At 36.3% G+C, this 27,856-nt stretch overlaps 1 protein-coding gene across 2 annotated transcripts in view; it reads right to left on the minus strand.

Moving 5' to 3' along the window:
* Positions 1-3,771: 3,771 nt before the first annotated feature.
* The window catches only part of KDM7A (lysine demethylase 7A), a 58,906-nt gene continuing 34,821 nt past the window's right edge, over positions 3,772-27,856 (minus strand). Inside the window, exons 9-20 of one of the 2 annotated variants that reach the window (XM_032197382.1) lie at positions 27,088-27,194; positions 24,013-24,104; positions 19,742-19,831; positions 18,719-18,928; positions 17,238-17,362; positions 16,584-16,741; positions 13,505-13,602; positions 11,514-11,659; positions 11,154-11,362; positions 8,905-8,990; positions 7,444-7,720; positions 3,772-6,636 (exon numbers count right to left, since the gene is read on the minus strand). In XM_032197382.1, coding sequence (XP_032053273.1) covers positions 6,542-6,636; positions 7,444-7,720; positions 8,905-8,990; positions 11,154-11,362; positions 11,514-11,659; positions 13,505-13,602; positions 16,584-16,741; positions 17,238-17,362; positions 18,719-18,928; positions 19,742-19,831; positions 24,013-24,104; positions 27,088-27,194 — 1,693 coding nt within the window. In that variant the 3' untranslated portion in view covers positions 3,772-6,541. Of the gene's footprint in view, positions 6,637-7,443; positions 7,721-8,904; positions 8,991-11,153; positions 11,363-11,513; positions 11,663-13,504; positions 13,603-16,583; positions 16,742-17,237; positions 17,363-18,718; positions 18,929-19,741; positions 19,832-24,012; positions 24,105-27,087; positions 27,195-27,856 lie in introns of both variants that reach the window. The other variant, XM_032197373.1, reaches the window with a different exon arrangement.

Consider the following 27,856-nt stretch of genomic DNA (forward strand, 5'->3'; position numbering starts at 1 on the left):
AACAAGTATGAGCAGTGGGTTCAGTGTGACAAATCCAGATGAGTGTCTGACGGAAATGCCCAGGTTGCAGCATTGCCCTCAACCAATCACAGTGATCACTTAAAAATACTTGGTTGCTCTGATAGAGAAACAGCTCTTTCAGATCTTTGGCAAATCTCTGGCTAACCAAATTGTAAATGAATCTTAACACATTAATTCAAAAAATGTAAAAGGTGTGTCAAAATACAGAAGAAATTAATTGCTGGACATATATTTAATCTTCATCCTCTGTACTTAAATAGTTATTTTTCCCCATGATTTTTTAATCCACACAGATTAAATTTGTTATTGAAACGGCACAGAAGTTTCTATCCTCAAAATTTACAAGACTTAGTTCTGTGGGTTTTTTTTTGTTTTGTTTTGTGTGTGTGGTTTGTTGTTTTTTTTTTAACAAAACTATTTTTCAAACCTTAAACTGAAGCAGGACATGGTTTGAGGACAGTATTCTTGGGTTCTTGCTCTTTGTGAAGCATGTGGTGAAAGAGTCCTGGTCCATGAACAGATCTCCTAGTCATTGCAGTCAACCTTCTCTGCAAACTAAAAGCCAGCCTAAGTAGCACACTTGCACAGCTGCAGAGGATGCTCAAATGTTTTTTGGCATCTGATTCTTCCAAGCCCACTGCTGCGCCATGTATCTAAGGCTCTCATAAAATGACCATCACTGGAAGCTAAGCATCTGTCCACACATGACACTGAAATTGTTCAGCAGCACAAAGCACTATTTGCAAGGGACGAAAATGCAATGCAGTGACTGCAACACGGTGATGTTTAAATTACCCCAGGTAGGGTACGCACATGCAAACACTGCTATGCCATATGGAGTCAAAACAGGAAGCACTGACAACTGTAAAACAGAAGATGACATGTGGAGGGAGAAATGAGCAGGGAAGCCATCCGTGAATATGACAAACTACGTGGAAGTGTGCAAGAGAAATCGCTTCTTGCAGAAACAGCACACCACTTGAAGAAAAAAGATATTCAGAAATGAGTCATCAGTAGCTGGAGGCAAACCTGAACAAAAACCAAGAGCAAGAAGAACATGAAAATATCTTCTTTTTTTTTTTTTTTTTTTTTTTTGACACCCTGCTTAGAGTTTACACCTCTATTTTTCCTGATTTGCTAATATAACAGATCACAGAACACTTCCAACTCCCTTTTATATTAAGATTCAGAAAGAATATACACATAGTCACAAATTGCATTTGGCTGCCATATAATAAGCTTGGATTGAAACAACATTTGCACTTTGAAAAATAAAGAGCAGTATGAGAATATTCCTTCTCACATTTCTCCAGAAAATGTCTTCTTAAAAACTCCGTGAGTAAAGAGCACAGACACTGGGCCTAGAAAAGCACATTCTGTACAGTTTTCTGTATTTACACTGAAGTGAATGAGAAGACTGAAGAAATTAAACACTTTAGAGTGCTAAAATCAAAACATAAGCAATACCATTTTTTAATTTCAGTATTTTAAAGTACAGAAAGTGGAAACTATGAATATCAAATACAAATTTAAACAAAGCCACTTGTCCTCCCCTAGAATAATCAATGTGAACTACTTATAGAAACTTACAAATTTAAAGTAAAATCAAAACAAAATAAATACTGTACATACACTTTCCCTGCCTGCAGGCAAAAGAGGATGGGAAATACTGTTATGAATTGAAAAAATGCTCTTAAAGCTGCAGCATCCCATTTCCCAGCCAAATACTTAACACAGTAGTGCGTTTCTGTAAAAAGGAAGACACACATACACCGACCCCTACTGAGCAGACAAGCTAATATTTTCAGGGACATCAGAAGGAAGGACAGAAATTAGACTATCAGAGTAGAAAAAGGAGAGGAAAAGACAAACGGGCCAGCAAAACATTACTACAAAACTAGTAAATATAGCCAAGAACTAGCCCCTCCCTCCCCCCATTTTTTTTCCCTCAAATTTCATGGTTATTTTTTTAAAAAAAGATTTGCCAAAGCATTGGCAGCAATAGACATTTCCCAGCAGAAGTGACAATACATATCAATATAATCTCTTAAAGTGATCCCTTTCATTCCCTTCCCACAGCATGAAACTCTTATGGCTTAATTTATATTAAAAGTAGAAAAAGTCCTTTTTTCCAAACAGAAATGCAGCCTATGAAGAAGGCGCATCTCCTTATCAGTGCTACTTGTGTTTCCCATCCGCTGCATGACTTATCACTCTCATGCTCCCACAAAGAGGGCTACTAGGGTGTTGGTTGTTTTTTGTTTATTTTTACCGGGGGTTGTTTTTGGAAAAAATGGATGTCGCAGCTTTTAATCGTGTTTAACCACAAATAGTAAGGCCCTGGGTTCCGTTTATATTTCTTCTGAGAAACAGAGTTAGCTCTAGGCTCACTCAGTCCCAGAGGCACAAACAGCTTTTAATGGTCTGGAAGTATTACATGAATGAGACTCTGAAAAGACGCTAGACTTGGTGGTGGGAGTGTGAAGGGATAGGTGGGCACGTGGAGCCTAAATAGGGTACTAGTTATAGGCTTGTAGTGCCAGGTCATTCTAGCTTCAGCTCTGCTTAGTCTCCACAATCGCCAAAAAAAGCAGTTAGCAAACTTCATGCCAGCCCTAACTCCGAAACCCTGAAAAAAGTTTCAACATTTGCAACTTCATGGCCGTGAGGATGAAGGCAGCTGATGCCGTATAGCAAAGCCTAGGGAAAGCTGAAGCTTCTAAAAGGCAATCATGACGCTGTGCTCTCTTATTTTGCTACGAAAAGTAACACAAGCACTTCAACCACCAAAAAAAAAGAACAAATTCAAACCCCCCCCCAAAATTCCCCATGTGATCAGAAAGCAATAATTGGAACTCTCAACATCTACCCCTTTCAAAATTGTCTTTAAAATGGATTCATGTAGAGTATTATAGGTTGCATAGGTAATCTACCTCAGAGGTCATTAAAGGCTACCTTGTAGCCAGGGTTTATTAGCAAGTCTAGAGGGAGAAAAGGGAAAGTTGCTGGAAGAGTCATTGATATAGTTTCTAGGTGGTCTTTCCATTTTCATGTTTTGGTTGTTTTGTTTCTGTTTTTTTTTTTCTTTTTTATTTTTCCTAGTTGTAGGAACGTGAGATCTTAAGAGAATGGGAAAACCCCTACAATATTTCATTTCCTATTGTATGGTCTATCAACAAAAAAATAAAAGTACATTTTTATATCAAATCCAAGTTCACTGACTTTTCAAAAAAGACCCTCCTTCAAAACGAGTTACCATACCAGGCTTAATTCTCTGAGTTTTCATGTCAGCGCTCCCCACTCCCCTCTCTCTCCCATCCCAAGTGATACAGCAAGAAAAAAAAATAGGGTTTTTTCCCTCCACTACAACACAAGGTTCAGTCCATCTACAAAAAGATTGGTGCAGTAGTGTTTTCACCTAGAACACAGTAAAAATACCCCTACAAACAAGTACACAAAACAAGTGAGGTTACCACATCCTCTTCATAAGCTACCAGGAGACTAGACTTTTTTTTTTTTCTTTTTTTTTTTTTTTCTTTAAATATTGCTCATAGTGGCAATTTCTTTTAAATTGCTTGTTGTGTGGTGGAACATCAAAGTTAACATCTGCTGGAAGCATGGATATCTGAAGAAAATGGGAATGAACCTCTGCATGTTGACAGCCTGCGAAGAGACTATTACATAAACTCACAACAGCAACAACAGCGGAGAGCCACTTTGGAAAAAAAAAAAAAAAAAAAAGGTAGAAAATAGAATAAAGAAAGAATAAAAACAAGAAGAAATAATATATATGGGTCCAGCCATGCCTGTCTTCCAATAGTAAGATACAGATAAATAATATGGATGATCAGAAAAGAAACTCTGTATAAATCTGTCACGTATACAAGAACACTTATTCCATACTTCAAAATTCCTTACTCCAGATTCTATTCTGGCATACTTCTACTTCCGATTAGCGTTCTCTGAAATCTGCCTGTGAGGAGAGATGGCTCATTCCTCCTCCTATTCTGAATCTGCTTGCTGTCCTACACTGGAAATTTTTGTTCTTAAAAATCATACAGCCAGCAAGAAGGAAGCAGTTTGGTTCAATATGCTAAAGCTAAAACAGATTTCAAAGCTTGGTGGGCAGTAATCTATTTGCTCAAGCTTAAGCACAGAGTATATTTATATGGTATATAATTTTAACTAGCATTGACGACATAGTATATTTCTTTGACTTATTACCTTGATAAGAACATGTGAGAAGATAGCTAAAATATTCTCTTTTGACTATTTCCATCTGGAAAACATAGCACCTGAGAATAGCAAGTACTTATTGTCACTTTCAGCACCAGAGAGTACCTCTTAGCTTATCTTCTGATTTGTAGAAATCTTTTGTTATGTCCATTCCCAATAGCCTAAGCAAGGCTAACAGCTTGCATTAATAAAAAAATAGTAATAAAAAGGCTGAAAACAGCCTGAATGCAGCCAGTGGTGTTCTTCCAGAGGGTGAGGGTGGAAAAAATAACTACTTTTGTGAGATCATAGCTAGCAAAAAAAAAAAAAAAATCATTCATATGCATACTCACGCACACAGACACACACACACACACACACAAAGTCAAGTCAATATAAAGTTAAAGAGGGGCTGCAAAAAACAAACAAACAAACAAACAAAATTAAGTTATACTTTTGAAGCTCCAGAGGAAGTTAGGCCATGAAAACTACCCGATTTATTTGCAGTTGCATTATGTTTTGATGTTTCTCAATTTAGAAACAGGATAACATAGTGCTGAAAAGTTTTGACCCTGCAACAATCAAAACCACCTGACATCAGAACTATTGCCATAAATTTTTAAAGGCATTCATAATCTAGTCTATATGAAAATAACTCTGCACAAATATTCTGGAAAGTCCAAGATAATCTCTTTTTAAATTACAACATGAGAAAACTATTTCAGTATAGAATATGGAGGAAGGAAAAACTGGTTATGGAAGTTTAAATCAGCTCAACAAATTGGATAACTATGCCTGAGAATTTTACTCTTAGGAAATCACTCAAAACAAAACAAACAAATAAAGAACAACAAAAAAAATCGTTGTCACTAGAATATTAATGTTTTCATTTTGGCTGGACCCTGCAAAATGCCCTTTTTCCAGAATCAAGTATTCCCCTTTCTGCCTTCATCCCCAACCCCTAAAAGTTAAATATTTAATTTTTATATTACAGAAAAATACAAATTTAAAAACAAAATTATTTACAATAATTCAGAATCAGCATTTGCCATCAGCTCTGAAGGAAGCTTGACACAAATGATCATTCCGATACCAGTAAGCTACTTAACGCTTATATGCGCACCAGTTAAGACTTTTAATTGGCTGTCATGCCCAGCTTTGAAAGCAACACAGATTCTCTTGCCTTCCTGATCTTCACTGAAATGTCTGAAGTACAATAATATTTTAATGCTTTTTTCATGCTACATTAAATAATATGCCAAATCTTAAGACCACAATGTATCTTACGAGTTATTACTGAGTAAGCGTTGTGGAAAAACATGTAACGTGAGCTCCCCGTTCCTCCAAGAAGACGTATCGTTTCCCTCCCTTGTACCAACTTCTGAATAACCTGTACAAATGCAACTTCAGGAAGCCTTTTTGCAGAAGGAAATCATCAGAGATAAATCAAACATCACACCAGGAGGAAAAGTATGCACTCCAATTTGGAGGAAAGGGGTGCGGCTTAAAGCAAGTTAGCTACTGGACTGACATAAGAAGAATCTTCTGTCTTTAGGAGAGTCTCTTCTAGTCCATCAAATAAATAAATCTGTATAAAAGAGAGGAGGTCAAAAAATAACCAAGCTGGCAGAGAATATGCACCTTGCAAATCAACAGAAGCCCAGCCAATAGCTTATAAAGAGCAGGAAAAAAAATAAGATTCCATAAGCCTTAATTTAAAAATAATTAATAATGCATCTCATCCCTATTTAAGACTATAACCTGAATATCAAATTTAGGAGTCCAGAATAATAATCACCATTAATGTGGCTCTCCACTGCACCAAACATACATTATCAAAACAATTAAAAACTTTCACATTCTTAAATCTAAATTAATAACCCCGCAAAAAAAGTCTTCCAAATAAATAGTTTTTTAAAATGAATTTAAAAGTTGTCAAAATCTATCAGAAATAAATTATTGATAAACCACCTTCATTATCTTCCCCTCATGAATTAGGTCAGAAACTACCAGCAACAAATGATATTCAAGCCCTGATGAGAGACTAATTCTCACAGTCCACGTCTCTCCAAAGATTTCCCCATTCCCATATGGTTATTGCTGAGCAGGTGTGGCACAGTGAAAATGCAGCATTGGGTTGTGGGTTTTGTTTTTTTTTTGTTTGTTTTTGTTGTTCATCAGGCAGTGTTTTTATACGGTACATGCAAGTCTGCTTCAAGCAGAGGAAAAACAGCAGCTCCAGGCTCTGTCGACCTCAATACTGGTCTGTGTAGGAAAGACAGCAGTAGTAGAAGTAGCAGCTACATTAAACAAAGAAGCGTGCATGGCCATTCCGGTTCAGCTTCAAGATCTTCCCAAGGCGCTGTTTAGCAGTTGCCATTCCTTTCTTTGGACGTTTGCCTGAAAAAATAAATCAAGTACTTCAAGTGGGAATTTCAGAACAAATTTTTATTGTCATAGAACAAAGATCAAGAACTTAGAGGTGAAGCAGGAAAAGATTTCACCTAAAACACTTTCCAAAAAAATGCTATTCATCTCTCTGTTTTGGAGCAAGCAAACAGGAATCAGAATTCTAAGAACAGCAGGAGTTCCTTTCCCTATACTCCTGCTAGCATTATCATAAATAATGCTATCATACTATTTCCAAATATTGCTAGTCTAAGGAAGGGCAGTGAGTGGGGTAGAGGAGAACTTAAGCTGAGTTCCCTGGATTCTAGTCAAGTTAATTATTCCCTTGAGTAAAATATGCAAAATAAACTAGAAAGTAAAAATTAAACAGAATGGTCATCATTTTTGTTGTTGTTGTTGTTTTTAATGGCACAGTTTTTAAACCTTCACTTAGATAAATAAATATGATTCAGGACAGTTTTTCAGAGTATAGCTGTGGTTCTTTGTTCTGTTCCCTGTAATATAATGAATGCACGACAGATAAACCTGCAGAGATGCAATGCCAACAATGACGGGTTCTATTAGCCAAGCAGTCAGTCAGATCTCTTTTTTCCCCTCCTCCGCACATTCTAAGCCAATATTTAACCATCCAAAGCATTCCCAATTTTCTGTTTTTCCTCAAGGTCTAAGCCTGTCCCCTTTGCAGTTTCTGCATCTAACAGCTGTTTTTGATGTTTACAGGGTTCTTTTCTCAGGTGTTTGTTGTCCCCCCACCTCCCACCCTCCTTTCCCTAGCAAAAGGACAGAGATAAACATTACCTTTTGTCGCCTGGTTACTGATAGGGGGCGGATTTGATGCTGGCCTCTTCGTTGGGTGAAGTGGTATAGACAAGGACGTTTCACCATATGGCCTGTCAGGGCTAAGGCTGCCATCACTCAGCCGGCATTCTCCTTGCATTAGGTTGGAGTCTCGTGTATACTTGCCATGCTGAAAACTCAGGCCATTGTTGTGGACTATACTTCGGTTTTCCTGAACTTTATGATTAGCCTCTGATGCACCCTCTTTCTTGATATATTTTTGTGTCTTATTTGTATCCTGGTGTGGAAAGGAGGGGGGGAAGGAAAAGAAAAAAGTGGAAGTTAATAGCCTTTGGATTCAAATTCACTACAGCTTTTCTAATCCCACTACTATATCTTTAAAAAAGAAGATGCAACTCCACCAGAGTCACCAGTGTCCAACCACTTTATGATTCCATCATTTCCTCTAGGCCAGACTCCTCTTAAAAATAAGATATAGAATATAAGTACAGTATAATATCTCTGTGCAAGCTCTTTCATATTCACTTAAGGACAATGCTATAGATTAATTACACATACCAGCATACTCAATTTTTCTACTTTATGATTTTAGTTTGCAGTAATTAAAACAAATGCAATTGCTGTCAATTAAACTGGCCACTACAGCAAACCATGCCATAACCATTGACTACTCAAACAAGTAACTTGTTTGTTTTCAATATCCAGCTGATGGGACAACAAACACTAAATAGGGAATCACCAACTGTAAAGACTGTTAAGTAGTTAGATGTTCTTAAAAAAAAACTAAAAAGCATGCAGTTAAAATACAGTTATTAAACAGCACTGCTATTTTGTAACTTGATTTGTTCTTAATACTTCTAGCATATACAGGTTTAGAAAGAGAGACACTTAAAAAACAAACAAACAAAAAAAAAAAAAAAAAACAATTTTAGAGAATAAGACAAGCAACCTTTCATTTATACATTCCTTGCTGGATTCTACCCGGATGTCAGCAAGCAAAAATATCCTTACCTGCTGGCTTTTGGGTTTTTATCAGTTTGGTAGTATCAATTTCCTAGGCATTTTTCAAATTATTATTAATTTCTTTATTTACTGTTAACGCTATCGACAAGTTCCACTTGCTCTGATGGCTCTAGCTGAGAGTAACAAGTAAACAATATAGTTCTTTCCCAGTTAGACTGCATGCAAATTCAGATTTTGTAATATATTTATTTTTTCAAGATACTGTACTAAGCATCTTTATACTACCCACCATAACAGAAGAAAGTTTGAGAGGAAAAAGAAAAAAAGAAAAAAGACCATGACAGAAATCCAATCCTCAGTTATGAGCACCACAAACATCTATTATCACCTCTGCAGTATGTAAAGACCTATCCCATCATACTTACATTCTGTGCCTACAACTTTGTGACCTCTTTTTCCTATAAAAATATGCTCAAAGCGTTTCAAATATTGCTTTACCTGAGGGGTAATCCTCGAGGCTTCATTCAGGTGTCTAGCCCATGCTGAAGTTCCCAATTGTCTTTCTTCTTCCTTCACAGACCTACCTAAAGAGAATTTCAACAAGCTTAAACTTTCAAGCCAGTAATTGGGAGTACAAAATCAATTATACATTTGAATAACTTTAAAATTAAGACAAGAAAGAAAGAAAAATATAACGGCAAACTTTTCCTAGACAGCAAGTAAAAGCTGTCAAATCTGTTTGGTTCTACACACTAAATTGGGAAAACAATTTCACGATATAAATAGAACTAATTAAAGATTTGTAAGACGGTCAGACAAACACAATCATTCAAGTTTGAAAGCAATGACGTTGAGGACATTCTACTTCCTTTGCTACGCTACACTGTTCAGTTATCTACCATGGCTTTGTCTCATAGGTAGCTCATAAAAAGACCAAGACTGTCTTTCCTTTACAGGCAGTGTTTTCTTTCTAAGCACTGATGGGCTACTCACAAACAACATATGGAACAAGATCTAAGCCAACAGGCCTATACTAGAAGTGTCCACATTGATAACATATGCTATTCAGTTAGCTTCTAAAATTGAGGGTATTCCAAAACAACAATTCAATTCAAATTTAGAGGTGAATACTATGAAACCAAAAGATTTTGCAAAATATTGCTACACTAAGAGTTACGCAGTTTCATATCCTTCACCAGTGATATATATATATACTACATTAGCTGCATTTTTTTTTCCCATAACAATCTACACAGTTCTACACGTTAGGGGCTAAAACTACATTGACAGCACACCAAAGTCTTGGCTATTGCTGAACAGTGCTTGGACAGGGTCACAGCTTTCTCTTTTTACCACTCCTGCCTTCCTACAGTGAGGACGCTAGGGGTAAGCAATTGACCAGAAGAGGATGAAGCCAGGACAGCTGACGTGAATTGGTCAAAGGGATATTCCCTAGCATATCATGTCATGCTTGGTAATAAAAACTGGGGTAGAGGAGGGAGCAGGAGCAAAGACTGTCTTCACATCTGTTTCTGAGAGACTGGCTGGGCATCAGTCTGCTTGTGGGAGGTGGTAAGTGACTGCCTTTGCACCACTTGTTTCTTTCTCTTTCTTTCACTTACTAAACTATCTTTATTTCTCCCCATGAGTTTTCCCACTTTTGTTTTTCCTGCTCTATCCCCAATCCCACAGGGCAGGGGGAGGAAACAAGCAGCTGAGTGGGTGCATAGGTGCTGGCCTAAGTAAACCTACCACAATGATAGTAACCTAGATACAACATTTTTAATAAAGGTATAAAGACAGTGACACACTGTCTATGTCTGTGTGTTTTGGTGGTTGCTGTTTTTTGTTGTTGTTTGCATTTTGTTCATTATTTTCTGGTTTTATTTACTTGATTGGTGGGTTTTTAAGGACCTACAGCTTAAGGTACCAGAACATCGGCCATGACATCACATCAGGCTTTTCTGTTTTCTGCTTAAACAAAAAACTAATGTATTGTTAGTACTTTGACCTAACACCCTACTTGCTGGTGGGTTTCTGTTTGTTTCACATGAGCCAAGCTGTAATCCTCTTCCATTTCCTTCTCATGCAAAGAATTTTCACACATAATTACTTTTTCCTCTGTGTTCCAAAACCTGAATTTGATTCCTTTGAGGGAATTAGTGTTAATGTTCTGTTGTCTGTCATTCCCAAAATTCATTTAACAGATGCCTGTTTTCCACAGGCACAGAGACATCAAAATGCCTCTGACAAGAAAGTTACTTCTGAATTCTCCTCTTCAAGATTAGATTCTCATTTAACACACTGCATTCATAGCAGAATTTCATGAGTAAAGCCAGTTGTACTTTCCAAAATACAAGAAAGCCATCCAGCAGACTCCTGTTGATATCTAAGTAACACACATGCTGTGAAAGTTGCAACTATGTAGATGCTGTCAATCCTTTTTGAAGGAGATTACACTTTCTGTCTAGCCATAACTTCCTCACTCTTGTAAGGATGCCACAAAACTTCTAAATGGCAATATTCAGTAGATGCATTTTGATGACCTCTCAAGCTAACTTTGTCACTGTTTTATGAAGTAACTTACGTTTTATAACAAAACCAGAACTAAACCAAAAAAGCCCACCTTTTAAAAAGATGTCTGGTTTACTTAAAAGCTTGACTACAGATCTTAAATATTTAAATGCTTCTTCTGAGCAGTCTGTTCAACAGCAGAGAGCAGCAGCATAATTAATTCAGGTACCTACCACATTCCATTGCTTTGTGACTCTGAGATGGCTGTCTGTCTTTATGCCTACTTCTGGGATAGTTTCTGTGTTCCTGAAGAGAGGTTCTTTTATCTGTGCAGTCTGTGCTTTGAGTATGACCTGGTAAACATGTGGTATAGTGCAATCCTGCCATAGAAAGCATGCCCTGAATAGCGTCTTCTTCTGTACTTGTCGAGGTAGGACATTCCCTAGAAAAATACACCAGTATTAAGCAGTAAAAAATAGAATCCTATATTTCTCCAAAGGAATGATTTTTGCATTCATATAAAGCAGAACCATAAATATTTGAATGAACATGTCTAATAGCAATTTATAAACAAACACAGACAATATTCTTACTTTTTATTGGGAGTTTCATTTCTGGATGGCTTCTGAGTAGTTTGACAAAGGTCTCTTGTAACCTTAGAGTCCTCTTTGAAATTTGATGTTACTTCCTGTTTCTCTTCATCACCTGAGCTTTCTGACTCCTCTGTGGAGGAATCCTTCTGCTGGAACAAGAGCAAACAGCACATTGAAAGGTCATCATGCCTCCTAAAATAGAGATGCTACTGTAATATATGCTAAATAAAAAATCTAAAGGTTCTGGGTCCATCTTTATATATATATATACACTTATATATATATGTATGCATAAATCAGAATGCAATTAACTTGAATAGAGTTACTGAGATGTTATATATCCAAGTATTGCAATACTGAGTGATTACATGCCCCAGTAATAAAGCAAGCATCTCCAAATCCAATTTCTTCCAGAAAACACTACATATATTATACTGCGCACAAATTATTGTGCTGCACAAAGTTCCTTAAAGAGAGTACTGACTACTCTTTATCTTCTATATTTGAAGTAGAGGAAAAAATACTAACTATGGTTCCAAGGAGCTGCCCAGAATGATGCCTATTACTTTTAATGAGACACATGCTGTCCCAGGTAACAGTTTCTCATTCCTGCTCTCACAAATGCAAGGTAACTTCCATCAGCAGCAAATCTATACACGGCAGATACTCTCAGGTAAATCCAGAGCACACCTTGAACAGGTATATAGCAGCTGTTGTCACTCTTACAGTGGCAAAGCCTCATTCCATGAATGGAAGGGCTTTCCAACTCCCAAAGAGATTACATCTTGTATGAGCAGAACCTTCTCAAAGGTGGAGCAGCAATATGCATCTCAACCTAACTTTAAGTGAAGCAAGAACTACAACAGATACAATCTTAACAGTAACACAGACTAATTATTTACAACATGTACAGAGAATAACACTTGTTTTCAAGCCAAAGACTATACATAGTAGTCAATTAAAGGCTTCACAGTGGAAGATCAAAACGTGGAGGAATCATAATCCTTCAGGACTGCTACCACTATCACTGCCATCAAAACATAACTGGAATGACTAAGCCAGTGCAACAGATCGCCAAGGGATGTTTTTAAACAATAGCTACATTCCTAAGAGCATCTTGTTAATCCTTGACACTTGTAAAGTGACATACATGAGCAACTACACTGCAACTACAGTTCAATGTTAATTAAAAAAAAAAAAAAAAAAGTTGTCTTGTTTTGCTAAGATCTTCTTCTGTATAATATGAAAACACAAAAAGTATTTACAAGAACTACTGAGATGCTTCATTTTGGATATATCATTACCCCCCAAAAAAACATAAAAATTATTATGCTAAATATTATTAGCAGTTACAAAGCAGGATATAGTAAAAAATAAGAAAACAGTTGCATTAATACAAAACATTTTACTCAATGAGAGTGATCCAAAGATGGCTACATGGTTGTATTCAGAAGTGTTTAGTTTACTTGTAAAGAAATCACTATGGTCTAGGCATTCAAATGAAAGATCTTCATTTATGAGCAGTCTAAATCGCCTCATTAGGGTTTAGCCAGTTAAGGTTATTTAAAAATCGAAGGTTTATAGGATTGTTTTCATTTAACTATTCTCTGAAACGATTATGGTAGACACTTATAATTCTAATGATGAAAGTTACATTTATTATGGAAGAAATGAACAAAGCGATTATTATCTAAATTTTCTCAGCCTTTGCACATTCCAGAGCAGGGTCATCCTTTGCCAACCCCACATTAATGGTAAACAAGATTATAATATTTGGCTCAAAAGGCACATCTTGCCATTTTCCTCAGTACTAGAAAAAAATGAAGAATGAGACAGAAGGGCAGAGCTTGAAATAGTGTTTTGAACAAGAATTAAATATTTTAAGAATTAAATATTTTTTATTAAATATTTTGTTATTGCCCAAATAAATTTGAAGTTTGCAAAGTATACTCAATTGCTTTGTTAACTTTTGTGACTTCTTCTAGCTATACCTGTGTAGTGCAATCAGGCTCAGATTCTTCTGAATCAGAAATATCAGAGTACTCTGAGGATCCATTCCTGAGTTCTGATTTCACACTTTCAAAGAACACTAAGGGGAGAAAAAAAATACATATATAAAACCCAACATTTATTACAAGTAATATTTAACAATTATGATGGAGGTAAAGAACACAAAATTCACATTTGATCTTTATAAAGAAAGCACAACCCCATACTGATCTGGCTCATGTTTCCTCAAACTCTGGGTTGTCTACTGTTGACCAATAGCCTTGTAAATTGGCTCACTGGATGAAGCCAGTGGAAGAGAAATCGTGCAGCAGGAGCACACATCTTTTCTCTCTCTCACAGGACACAAGCCTCACAGAGGGCAACACTGACAATTAGAAACACCTCAGTCTATTCCTGCTTTTGTATAGATAGACTGGAGTAAGAAGCGTGTCTCAGGAAGAATGGAGTAGGCTTCACTAGTTGCAATTCTACAGATTACAAGTAATCTTCAGGATCATTCTTAGACTCTTTAAACCTGAAATTTCCTTCTTTTAAAATAAGACCAGTCAGAGAAACACTCATCATAGAAGCCAGAGGATATTAAATGACTTAAAGGTAAAATGTATATATGTGTTTCGTTGCAATATATATGTATTACTTGTAATTTTTCTTTTACATCCCAGTTCACTAGCAATGTTCTGAATGTTTTGTGTCACTGCAGAGCTGTCAATCAGGAGTTAAAATGAAGACCTGTCACAGAAGCTTAAAATATTATTGTGATGATACACAATATACATGTATTGGTTTTCATCACACTGAAAGGAAGGGGTAAAAAGGAAATACCAACCTTAGACACTTTTTGCTAGTAGTAATATAAGGTACAATCAGAGAATGAAGTGTCAAAATAGACATCAAAAACAGTGGCACATGACACAATAATCTATCAAATCTACCCATCTAGTAGTCCACACGGTTTATTTTTGTAAGTGCTGAAGGAACTTGAATACGAAGTAGCTAAACTGCTCTTGCAAGTATTCACTTTTTAAGACAGCTTATGTTCCAAACCACGAATTGTAGGTGTTCAGAATCATCCAGTACTGTATACCTGCGTCCATGCTGCTGGCTGAAGTCTTGGTAAAGTACAAATTAATGGGATACTATAATATGCAGCTTATCTAGCAAATATACTTTGAACAAAAGCTATGACTCAGTAAAAAAAAAAATAAAATAACAAGTTTATGAATGTTTGTCAAGAAGCTAGTGGATAAAGAAGCACTTGAGAAGTTTTATGTTGCTTTTTTAAAAGTCTCAGCTAAGAAACTGAAACAAGTACCATATATTAAGTACTAACACAGATCAGAAATTAGCTCTAAAACAAAGACAAGTATAGTTAAACTGTTTTGCTTTTAACAGTTCAATATGCAGCTACATAAACAGAATGCAATATGAACAGAATGCAATGCATCTCTCTGTAGACTTTGCCTCTTGGCCTAAATCCCAGTAAGAACAATGGAAGGCAGCAGCCTGTTATAGAAACAGGTTGTTCCGTTAAGGAATTCTCTTCAGAAGAAAAATTTCTCCATTTCTGCAAACCTTCACTTACAGCAAAATAATATAACCAGAAGTAGGTGATGTTCCCTTAATAGGGTCACGTGAAGACACTCACAATTCAATTACAAATATTAGTGAAAGTCCTAAGTACTCAATTTCTAGAAGAACAATCTCAACATTCACTTTTTGTCCTAAATACATTTCTTAGATTTAGATGCAAACTGCTAAATTATAGCTGTATCAAGTAAGAGCAAAGACTGAAAAAAATCTACAATTTCTGTATATGATTTAATCTTCAATGCGAGTGTAAAACTTAGTTTAATTTTTAAAGTGGAAAAACACAACATTATACCTAGCCTTCACTCAACTAGCCATTTGCCTTTTTGGTTCATGAGCACACAAGGGACGTCTTTCCTGTACAGATTTTTAAATCTTGTCCTCTGTGACCTTTGGAAGCACAGTCTACAGGGATTACAAATTGCTTTGTTAGTGAAAATAATTAAATATTTTATCCAGGCTGACAATGGACTCATAAATGTTGTTACAGATGTGCAGGAAGCCAAGGGAACTGCAAGTCTCTAGAGGGGTCTTGTTATCTTATAAATGTTGACCTCAGTTTCCTAATACATATCCTCAGAAGCCCTGGTAAGCTCTACTGTGAAAGGATGTGACTTTTATAATTAAACAGAAAGATGAAGAAAGTATGTCAAGAACCAACTTGTCACTGTACACAGATAGCATTATTAAAAATAAGCACTGAAAACAGGTACACTATATTGATAATTCACTAATACATTTTGTAATCATCAGTGTTGAACACTTGGCAGGAAGACTTGAGGCTAGAGAAAGGCCAAGGAAGATCAACTCCTAGTGATGGATGGTTTAGATATGAAGTATTGGAAAAAGAGACTGAGGTGTTTTTACATACGAATAATGATAAATTCTCCCCCAACCTTGCACACAACTGCAAAGGCTGGAAGTGTAAGATTTTATTAATGCTAAGTTATGTTTCTTTGCCTGTATGGAATAAATCTGTTCATTAGCAAAACATACAAAATTGTATGAGCAAGTATGTAATCACCAAATGAAACAGAAAAATGAAAGATGAGTTGGGCTTGAAATTATCTGCATTTTATCTTTTATTCTTTACAGTGAATGATATGAAGCAATTTTGGTCAAAAAATCCACACTCATATTATGAAACAAAACAAAATGAAAAAATATCTTATACTGAAATGCTCATCTAGAACACCAATTAAACATCCACTCTGAAAGATGCTGTATTCACAGTATTCAAGATGGCACTAACATAAAAAGATGAGTTTTACCTTTCAACTCTATGCTGTTGTTAGCTTCTTCAGTAGACCAATAATATTTGTCAAATCTATTATCGTAATTTAATGCTACTTCACTGATCTATTAGTTTATCCTCTCTATACTTAGGTAAAATTTCAGTAAGACCTCATAATAACTACATCCTACTCAAGACCATCAAAACATTGAACTGACAAGGCTGAAAGAGAAGCTTACTGTTCAGTGGTTTCTGGGCATCTGTATTCCCTCCTCCTTCAAATCCTGAGGTCTGGACTTCTCTCTTAACAGTCGTCTTTTTCGACCTTGTTCTGTCATCTTCATCTTCACTATCTGCCGTGTAAAGACTTCGATCTGTAAATGGGCGTCTCTCATCTCTGTCTCACAAGAAAAACAACATACTATTCTTACAAACCTGAAGCAATTGTCTTCTCTTCCTTAATTATTTATAAGTCACCCTTGAGATAGCAACAGTAACATTCTCTTATGCTCATCTCTTTGTTCTGAATTGCACATATTTCCATTTTGTTCCCTGTACAACTGTCACTACCATAAAGATGCAAAGTTTGACACCATAATATTTTTAATCAGAATCACTCTAATTTAGTGACCCAACTGAGCAATCGAATGAAATGCCATTGCAAAGGAACATGTAAAGCATTTCCTTCTCTTCACTCCGTAACTGTGGCTCCACTAGGGGACAGCAGACACAATAGACAACACATTCCTTCTACACTCCTAACACGAATCTTACTTGTAAGAGAGAACTTAGAGCTTCACAAACAGAAGAAAAAAAAATACTTTTACTAAAAAATTAGCATGCTCTGGTCCATAATGACTAGGAACAAGTGATCCACAAACAACGCTTTGTACCTAATTATTCTTCCATTTGACAGCAGAAGGCGAAGATCATTGTCTTTTGTTCGCCATTCAGGTACTGTAGAAGATGGCTGAAAGGGCTTGTTAAATCTCCCGTTCAGTTTCGAGTTTGCTGTATCCTAAAGAAGTAAAAGCAATGTTGCTTATTATTTATTTCTATAAATTAAATTGTTTTTCCTGCACTCCACAAAAGCTTAAACTGAACACCAGGACAGTTACACATTTCTGATCACCAACTGAAGAAAGCTCAAGAAAAATATGTTCAGATGTAAAAAAACAACAGACTGCATCTTCTTCCTTGTATCATCTACAGCCTCCTGAACCACCTGCAATAGCTACAATATGTCTATAATACTCCTTTTGGGTTTTCTTTGGAGAAGCTGGGACAGGGACTGATAAAAACAACTCCTGGACTGGACATCTAGTCTCTGGAATTAGTTCCCGAACTTATTCGTAGGACAGCAAAATGTTATGGAAAGTAACCTGACATAAGTAAAACCCTCTTAGCTCAAAGCAACCTGTGTCTGACACATGCTCTGAAATAATCAATGATAGACTTATGTGCCAAACACAGAATATGTAAGAGTATAATTACCTTTAAAACAATTACAAACAGTATTTTTCTACATTAAGTGGCAATGACTAATACTCCTAAACATTTTATTTTAAAAACAGCTTGTAGCAGTGAACTGCACAGGTCAACTATTTGTGCTAAATTTCAAGCTCAGCTTCTTTTCTTTGGGGCCTAAATGCATGCCTCTTATTCACAGTCAACACATTCATCTGCATTTCTTATTCTCAGAAAATTACTTATTTCCATATTTACGTTCTTTTTCCCATTTCTGCTTCAGTTTTTTGAAAATAACGTCATCAAACCTGAAAAAAATAATACTTCAAGAGACTACATTTCAAGAGACTACTCATTCTCTCTGTGATGCTGGTGTAATACAACTACACAGTTCCCTGTCCCACAACGGAGACCAAAGCCTACCTTAGGCTTTCTGGTAGGGAGTCATAGTCATGCAGGAAACGGGAGCATGAAGGAAAAATGAGGCTAAACAAATTACAGTAATTGAACTATAACATACAGCTACTTAAAAGCACACAGGGAAGCAAGTCTGGCCTAGAGCTTCACAGAGCTGAGGCTTTGCAAGCTCCCTTTCTGAAAAGAACTGATTCAAAGTAGGATTTGACAGCTACAGCTGTCATATTTCAAAAACTATACTTGCAGTAGGTGAGATTCAGGGCACTTTCAAAACCAAAATGTTGAAGGAATGTCCACAAAAGGTATCAAGGAAGAGAGAAATTTCTATCAGGAAAATCTGAAAGAAAGAAATTGAAGACCTACCCATGGCTCATATAGCCAAGAGCAGTAGCCTGTGTTTTTATGCATATTTAAATCTTTTCCCTTTCAACAAGGTTAGAAATTTCTTCTGTTCTGGTTTTGCTTTTCTTTCACGTAACATAATACTTGCCTCCTCCCACGGTGACATCTCCAGCCTTTTCAGTACCTCCCTTGTGTGGAGTTCCAAGATGTCCAGGTTGGAAGGAGTTTTGGTAGCATGGTCTCGCAGTTTCCTCACCCTTCGTCTGGAGTGGTGAGGAGAAGCTGTTTCATGTGAAGACCGTGACGCTGCACACACACCGAGAATTCCCTGAGTTTTAACTGGTTTGTTGTTTTCCTCCTTTAATTAAAAAGGCATATTTCAGAACAGTCACACAGGGACAAATCCACATATTTAAGTGCTGCTTCCCACTCATCTAATGGAATGTAAGTTATACAAATAACATTTTTAGGCCTTTTAGTGAAGTACTACATATTTGCTATGGACTTGCCATACAAGCCTTAGTTACACAGTTCCTCTTTCCCACTTGGGGCTTTTAACCTCCCCCATAACAGAAGTGCAGCACTGACATATGAGGTAGCGTATACATGTACTGTACCCAATAGATAACTATTCAGGTTTCAGACCTCCTCTCTCCATAGACAAATGTAGGAGTTTTCAGTATAATCAATATTAAATAGTAAAGGAGCAAAACATTGCGGGGGGGGGGGGGGTAAGAGGGGGCAAAAAAAGAGCAAAAGAGTTGACAAACAGATCACAACAAACAAGGGAATAGAAGACTGCAATACAAGCAGAATTCCACATGAAATTTTATCAGTTATAAGTGGTAACATTTTAGAAATACTGATCTACAAATAGTTTCACCATTAAAATTTGTGGATTTTTTTTTTTAATTACATAAAACACCCTTGTTACACATTTTCTTTATCTCAGACAACAAAAGCATTGTATTTCCAACAGTTTTCCTCTTGATTTTCAACTAGAAAATGAGAAAATAAATTTTCTCATTTTTCTATGAGAAAATATATTAAATATCAATAAATATTTACTTTAAATAAAGAGGTGAATAAGGTCAAATGAATGCATAGCTACTATGGAATGCCCTGATTCAAAGATTATTCCTGCAGACTTTAGGGTTGTCTCTGTTCTTACCTCTACAGAACGAATCACTTTTGAGAGCTCTTTTATGAGATGTCCAGGCCTAATGTTGTCTGGAATTTCAAAGGCATGTTCTGTTACAAGCTGTATGCAAAGGATGGAGAAAAGGCAATTAATTCTTTTTTTTTTTTTCCCTTCCAGATAAAAGCAGAAGTAGTACAAAATAAATGAAACTTACAGGAAAAAATAATAATAATAAAAAAAAAAGTTTGAAGGGAAGAAGCCAGATTGATTTCTTTTAATAATTACAGCAAACTGCTAGGACAGACACATAAACACACTGAAGCTTCGAGTCCAAAATTTAGAAGGGAGCAGATATCCCTCAGTGTCTGACACTCATGATATATAAAGGTAGGCTCAAGGTCAGCCATCCCACAGCTTCTCCTAGAATCTCTAAGAATCTAAAGAAGTGGTCATGCAGAGCTATCCTGATAATCACTTACACCATTTTATTTCTCTGTAATTAACTTCTTTTTTTCCCCCCTTTAGCATAGTCAGTATGGAGTCACACTTAGCAAACTCAGAATGATGACCTTCAAAAAAACCTAAAGGCTAACAGAATTTCACTATGACGAAATTTATTCTTAATGGTAAATCAGGAATAGCAATAAGCAGATTTTGGACATCTGCCTCACATTTCACTTTTTAAACAACCTCCTTAGCTTATTTAAAATGTGGTAGGTTGGAGAAAGCTATTCAAACTCATTCCCTATAAAAACAACTCGGGACACCGTAATAGTTTATGTTCCCTTTAATCCTCTGAAACGGTATCATAGCACAGACAGATCTACTATGTATGTATTACTAATCTGAGCAAGCCCAAACGCTCTACAGTTAGATCTAGTAAAACAAGTTTAATATTTTGTATGTACAGTTTAAATTTGCCCCAAGACACCTTTAGTTAATATTAAACAGACAAAACACTCGCACAGAGACCAGAATGACTGTCATGAATTCTGGTATCCCCTTAATTGACTATTTAAACACAAAAACGTCTCACAAACACTTTCAGATATTCACACTTCAAAAATGAGGTCCGGCAGCAAAATTATTGCTAGAAGCAATTTGATACTGTAAGTACATTTCATTGAATCTGGCTTCCTCTCAGTCATTTAAAACCAACCAGATGTATAACTTTGATATTCTCATTTCAGTGGCATTAATGATACAGGGAGTATTAAATCTGCTGCTATTATTTACAATTGTTCATTCTCCGGTGCATCACCTCTACACAGTCACACTTGGGAACACAGCACCTCTGGCACCAGAAGTATAATTGTTCCAACAAATTAATGGATATTTTAGGACCTTTCAGTCCTTTCTACATATGGACTCTCCCAAAAAGCCTTCCTGTCCATGAGGACTTCAAGAGGAAGAGACTTTGATGCAATTTTATAAAACGCTGACTGGAAAGCTTCTCTGGCTTAAAAATACTGGCAAGCCTTACTAAATCAACCATAGTTGAAGCAGAAATACATTATTTTGCAAGTAAAATCTGTAATAAGTCTTTGAACAAATTAAATTCCGTTGGCAAACTCACTTGTTTGTTACTATAAAAGGTATCTCTTTACATCAAAGCTTTCTCAACTAAGCTGTGGTCAGAGTAATTATGAAAAAAGTCCATCCAAGCAACTAAAATATGCCAACAAATTCAAATTGATATATCAGGCTAACAGTTTGACAGCAAGAACAGATGGGCAGGAAATATGAATACCTAGAGATACCATGTCTAAAAAATTATCATCATTATTATGTAACTTGTTTTAAAATTGACTCTGCATGCTGACTCTGGAAACATTTTGGGACTGAAGAATTCTTTTTTAGTAGGGTTAATACTAGCAGCAAAATTGACTAAGTATGTCAAGTGTTACAGGTAAAGAAAATAGTGGAAAAAACTGTAATACATTCAAAAACTTCAAGAAATCATTATTTACACATTGAAAATAAACAGTCGATTGAGAAACCTATCTTAAAGAATCCACAAATCTTTAGCACTGAAATTAAGCATACTGGTACCTAAAAATACGAACACAACTATTTCCCTTTTCCCTGGGAGGGGGGGGGAATCCCTCTTAAAACAGCTATTAAAAAAAAAAAAAAAAAAAAAAAACAGTTGCCCAAAATAATTTTACTGGTACATGGATCAAGCATCTTAAAAATAGAAACTGAGACCTGTTGCTTACATAAGTTGGAAGGCAGCCAGAGCTAAGATCCAAGAGCTCAAACGACTGGATAGGTCATCATCTTTACTGTGTGTATCAACTAACCTGCAGGCTGATCATCTGCGCTAAAGTAATCAGAACATACACCTATTGATAAAAACCTTGCACAAGCTCAATTCAAATCAAGACAAGAAAACTAAGACAATTTTACTAGCACTCCATCTCCATTCTCAGCATCTTGCAACTCTTGGCAGTTTTTAAACATTGCAGAAATGAAGATACCGCTGCTTTGCTGAAGATGAGTTTAAAATGCTTCAACAAGTAGTTCACAGCAATACACTAACATAATCCACTTGTCTTGAGGAGACATATTCCATGATAGGAATGTGAAACTTCATGAGTAGGCTTCCCATTTGTAGGCTATTCATTTTTCATTTCTTTCTCAGAATCTGTCTGAAATCCTCACCATGAGCAGATGATATAGCAATGTACAAAGCTCTTCCTGTCTTCTGCTGCATACAGCTACAAGCCTAACACACACATGGTCTGCTGTGAAGACTGCATCAGCTCACTTATGAAGCAGCAGCTAAAAACGGTGAAGGCAAGCTACAAAACATGATAGTAGGTGAACAGCAGGCCACGTTCTCAATAGATCACCAAGGCTGCGCAGTTGCCTCACAACTGAAGTGTCTTCAGCCAGTGGTTTGGGAATACTCACTGATCTCATTAATAAGCATCTGGAATGCAGCATCTGCAATTATTTTTTTATTTTTTCCACAGGAAAGTAGGAAACATACCACATTCTAGACAGAGTATTAGTCAAACCATTTAATTAAATGCTAGACACTACACTACACAGACACAACAATACTATCCTATGGCAATCTATAAAAGAGGAATTCCAATCCAACTTCAAGTAAAAATAAGGATTCATATCGGTTATATTTCTTGTTTATCAAGTTAGATTAATCAGCTTGCTTATTTTCCATGGATGCAGAGATAGTTTGGATTCACAGATGGTTTAATATCTTAGGCACAACCTCCTGTAAATACTGCTATACTACTTACTAGCAGGACTTGACCCAAAATGACACACTGGAGAACCAATTCTGAGGTGTTACAGGTGTACCTTTCCTTGACCCTCTGTAATCAGTAATGCTATACAGGCTGGACTTGAGCTGATTACACATAGTGTTAACCACCTCTACATTTACACCTCATCATCAGTTCCATGAAGCTTACTATGCTGGATGCAGCTTTGTGTGAATAGGATACCTGATGTAATACAACAAATTCTCTTCCAAGGAGAACCTGTGGGCAGAAAGACCAAACAAATCTCCAGGAGCCAGTTCAGGTCAGTGGGGCCAGCAACAAACTAGAATTAATAAGCTCAGTCAGAAACAAACTGACCATCTGAACAGCACTTCCTAGAAGCACAGGTTCCAAGAGGGCTCATTAGCTCAGACACTTAAAAAAAAAAAAAATACACATGGAGTTAAGGCCTGGTCCAGTGCTGTGCCAAAATAAATAAGCCTTCCTAGAGAGCAGAGCACCAGCAAAGCCAGCACAGAAAACGTATTAATGATTTTACAAGCCAGCAAATGTTCAGGAGGGACAGTACTCAACAACCAAAGTCAATATCCTCCTCGATCTCAACTGGCTCTTCGGCAATATAGGTGTACCTGACGTGCTCTCCAAAGCACTGACATTAATGGAAAATCCAAATATCAGGGCATTCCAACCTTCCATTGCCTCAGATGAGGATGAATTGACTGTATAAACAGACCTATTAGAAAAACTCCCACTGGCTTATCTTCAAGGATTCTTATCCCATACTGGGGTGAAGCATGATTCTCTTTCTATCAGCTACAATACAAGAGCTTATTCATTAGCTTAAAAAGACTTCATTAGCATCAGTCATAGAAAATTGTCATGATGACTCTTCCCCAGATCAGCAGCACATACTTTCACTCTCCATAGTGAGTACTGAAAGACTCTAATGGAAAAAAAATCTTAAATATGAGGACACAAACCTTCACTTTTTTCTAAATCAAAACAGAGTTCACCAAAATAGCAAACAAAACCACTTACTCTCTTACTTACCTCTTTTTTCATCCACAATTTTAAAGCAGTAAGTAAAGCCTTCACTCCTTGCACTAAATAGCTTGGGGGCTGGAAACCATCTTCCCTCAGTTCTAAAAAGGATACAGATAATAATTTAGAAATGCAGTAAGTGAAAACAGTAGAATGATACCCACAGCCAACGAAGTTGTCATTATGAAACAGCCCAAGAAAAGGAAAAATTGTGCAAGCAAGTGAAATACTACATCCTGTACTTGCATGCATAATGTAACAAAAACAAACAAATAAACAAAACCCACAACCTCACAACCTAAAGTGATTCTACATAACATCTTTTTTTCTTGGCTTCTTCTTGGGCAATTTAGAAATTTTACAACATACTACACTTCAATTGGAATAAAACAGACCTATAATGTAGAAGAAAAATGTTATTTGAAGAAACAAATAATCTGTTTCGTTCAGAAATATTTTAGTCAATGTGGACCAGAGGTACATAGGATGGGATGCATCTCTCAATTGGAATTCCTACTGCTTATTCCCATACATACAGCAAATGGCTCACACTTTAATACCAGAGTTCTCCTTCTTAGTGTACATCATTTTTGCTCCAAAGTAAGAATGGGTAAAGAGAAGAAATACAACACTCTGCTACAAAAGCTGTTGCTGTTAAGAAAGCTGGTGCTCCCAAGTGATTACAATTCCTTTTAAAATTTCCCTTTTCCTTCATGGGAAAAAGGAAGAGAAAAGACAAATCCTCCAGAAAGTTAAGAGTAGACTGCAGACTCTTCCTATGTTCCTGAAAAATATTTCCTGCTGTCAGTAGGAAAAGAATAAGCCCTAGAACTATTTTTTTCTTTTTATTCCTTTAAAAAAATGCACTAATAAAGCTATGTATTAGTCCAGTGGCAGAAAAAGGAAAATTCTGCTACTTAACAGCTGTTCTTCTCTCCAGTGTGCCTCCTACTTTTTAAAGGGTGTGAGAAGGAGTGGCGGGCCTTTGAGCTGCAGCAGGAGTCTTTCTGCCCACTAGCTGACTCAGTAAAATTTTGAGAATACAATGCAGCACCACAGACTGGACTTTTTTATTTTTTTTTTAGCTGCAGTAAAAAATAAAAAAGGACTGTGTTACATAAGAATAATTAAAACTAATCAGCATTGTACAGATGAAAAAGTCACAGAATTATTCTAAGTCCCTAGAGCTATAGAGTAAAGTTTAGGTGAATGCCACAACACTTACAGCAACAGAATATACTTTTTACCAATGAAAAGACAAAATCAAAAGATTTATGACTCTTTGTTATCCTTTCATAAAAAGAAGCAGAAAAACACAGTGCACTGATTTTGCTAACTGATGTGAATTTCACAAAGTACTGCTAACAACCATGTATTCGATGCATTACAAGCTGGTAGTTGCTATTACCTTTCACAGCTGAACTGGTACCATCCCTTATTTTAAAAACAAAGGATTCTGACTGGTAAACACGTGATCTATGTAAGTCTTGATGCCAAAACCCAACATAATCATCACACTAGCCATGAAAGCCTCAATTTTGATTTTTCATTATAGGTTTATAGATCTTAGTACTATTCTGCAGCAAAATAACCTGCTAAGCCACAGCTTAAAAATAACATGAAAATATGCTTCATGACCCTCCCTTAAGAACCACATCACAAAAGGCTCCTAGTATATCTACTCAAGTAAGGAGGTGCATAATAAAAGAGGGAAACATGTAGAGATGAAACATGTAGTTAACTAGATTACTTAGAAACATCTATCCCACAGATCTTCCAGCAGAAATATAGCTCCTATATCTTCTGTCATGTTTGTAAATTTTAAATACTCAGGTGTGAGACCAACAAAAGCAAACTTTCAAGAAGAAAACAATCTTTCTTGGAAGCAAAAAAAAAAAAAAAAAAAAAAAAAAAAAAACCCTTTAAGTTTGTTCGGTTAAATTTCTGAGTTGTTTTAATTTCATCCAGAAACTCTAAATACTCATTTAGGAAACTAGAGTTGTTCAACGCCTTCATTTGCTGAAAGAAGAACAGATCATTTTCAAGGTTTTTATCTTAGAATAAGGTTTTGTGAGTGCTCTTTTAAAGCAAACACTGAATTCAGCAATATCCTCTCCGAAGGTTTATTTCTCTCCTTTGAAATACGGTATTTATTAATAAGATTAAACAGAGCTGGCAGAGGGCAAGATATTTTACGCAAAAGAAGGTGAAGTCAGGCATTCTCTCAACCTCAATTACACATGGGTATAGATACATGGGTTAAAGGACTAGATGAGGAGGTTTGGAAAGGACTGTGAACTGTCAAGAACAAAAGCCTGTTGAGATGTCTACTGATAAACATCAGTATAAATGATTTAACACTGCTCATAAGAACCGATACATCTTTCTTACAAAAATCCTCATGGTTGCCTTCCCCTTAACAAGAAAGGGCAGAAGACATCAGGTAGTTTGACTGAAAAGGTCCAAGGAAATTGTAAAGGTGCAACAAAACCTTTACATTCAACTTTGAAGTCACCAAGAAGCAGTCCACAGGCATAAACTAATGGGATCATTTAGAGCCTATTGTTTGCTGAAAGGAGAGAAAGGCTACCAAAGGGTATTCAAGACCTTAAGCAACACACTGAAATAGCTTTCGTATCTGCCTTAAGAAGACCTTGTCAGATAATGGAAAATTAATGCTATCTGGCTGATAGCCTAACTACACTGTGCCAGAATCTCAAATATTCTAGATCATCAGGACAGAGTATCTTCACTGACCAGATACACCATTAGCGTTGAATAATAAGCACTAATAAGCAATTCAAAGGTGTCAGTAGCGTGCTACAAAACGTTCGTTACACACATCACTGCCTACACTAAGAATTCTGCACAGCGCAAGTTACCCTAGAAAGCTTGTACTAAGAACTGCTGAATCTAGAACTGTACCAGTACAGTATTTACCAAAATCTGTTTAAATACAGAGCTGGTTTTCACACACAAAAAAAAAGTTTCTCCTGTTCTCATAGCAGTAACATAATTTTCTCCACTGTCAACTGAACAAAAAAGCAGATATATGCATCTCTCTCAAAACTGGACAAAAATTACCTTTTAATGTTTCCAGTAAGTTTTTGGCCACAAACCAACAGATGGCTTCAAAGAAAGGAAATTTGAAAAGATCTGGGGTTTTTAGCCTCTTCTCCATTTCATAACACCTGAACAAACAGAAATATCATTTAAAAAACATTCACTTTATCTAATTTATTATTTAAGCATGTAATCATTCAAATTGATATAACGTCCAAAATAAAATAAAATAGGCACGGTCATGTTAAATAAAAGAAGTACCACAAATTTAAATCCCAACAAGACCACAGACAAGATTCAACTCTGGTCTCATCCAGGCTCTGACCTTATCAAGTTTGACTGCTGCACTTCTAAGAATAAAGTTGGACTTCATAAAACTAGGATACAAACCCAGTGTGTGATCTTTTAACAGATGGAATTTTATCAGGATTCCACTGTAATAAATAAAAACAATATGTTTAGAAGACAGCTCCACATCTTGGACAAAAACTAAACACAGCTGCCCTTTGAGCAATGCTGACTTGAGGATGCTCATTTCAACTCAGTGTTGCACACCTGGGCTTGCTCAGCTTTGGTTTACTTGCTTATACTAATCACCAAAGTATGGTGGGGAGAGGGATTTTTGTTGTGGTGGTGTTTTTGTTTTTTGTTGTTTATTTGTTTTTTAATTAAATTCGTGCATATCCTTCATTTTACTTTTAAAACAAGCTTTGCAGAAGTGAAACAAGAGTATGTTGGGCTTAGTCTAACTGAAAATGCCACTACTGTCTGTTTTGAGAGCCTGTACCCA

This window comes from Aythya fuligula, chromosome 1 (assembly GCF_009819795.1).
Source record: "Aythya fuligula isolate bAytFul2 chromosome 1, bAytFul2.pri, whole genome shotgun sequence".
Lineage (NCBI taxonomy): Eukaryota > Metazoa > Chordata > Aves > Anseriformes > Anatidae > Aythya > Aythya fuligula.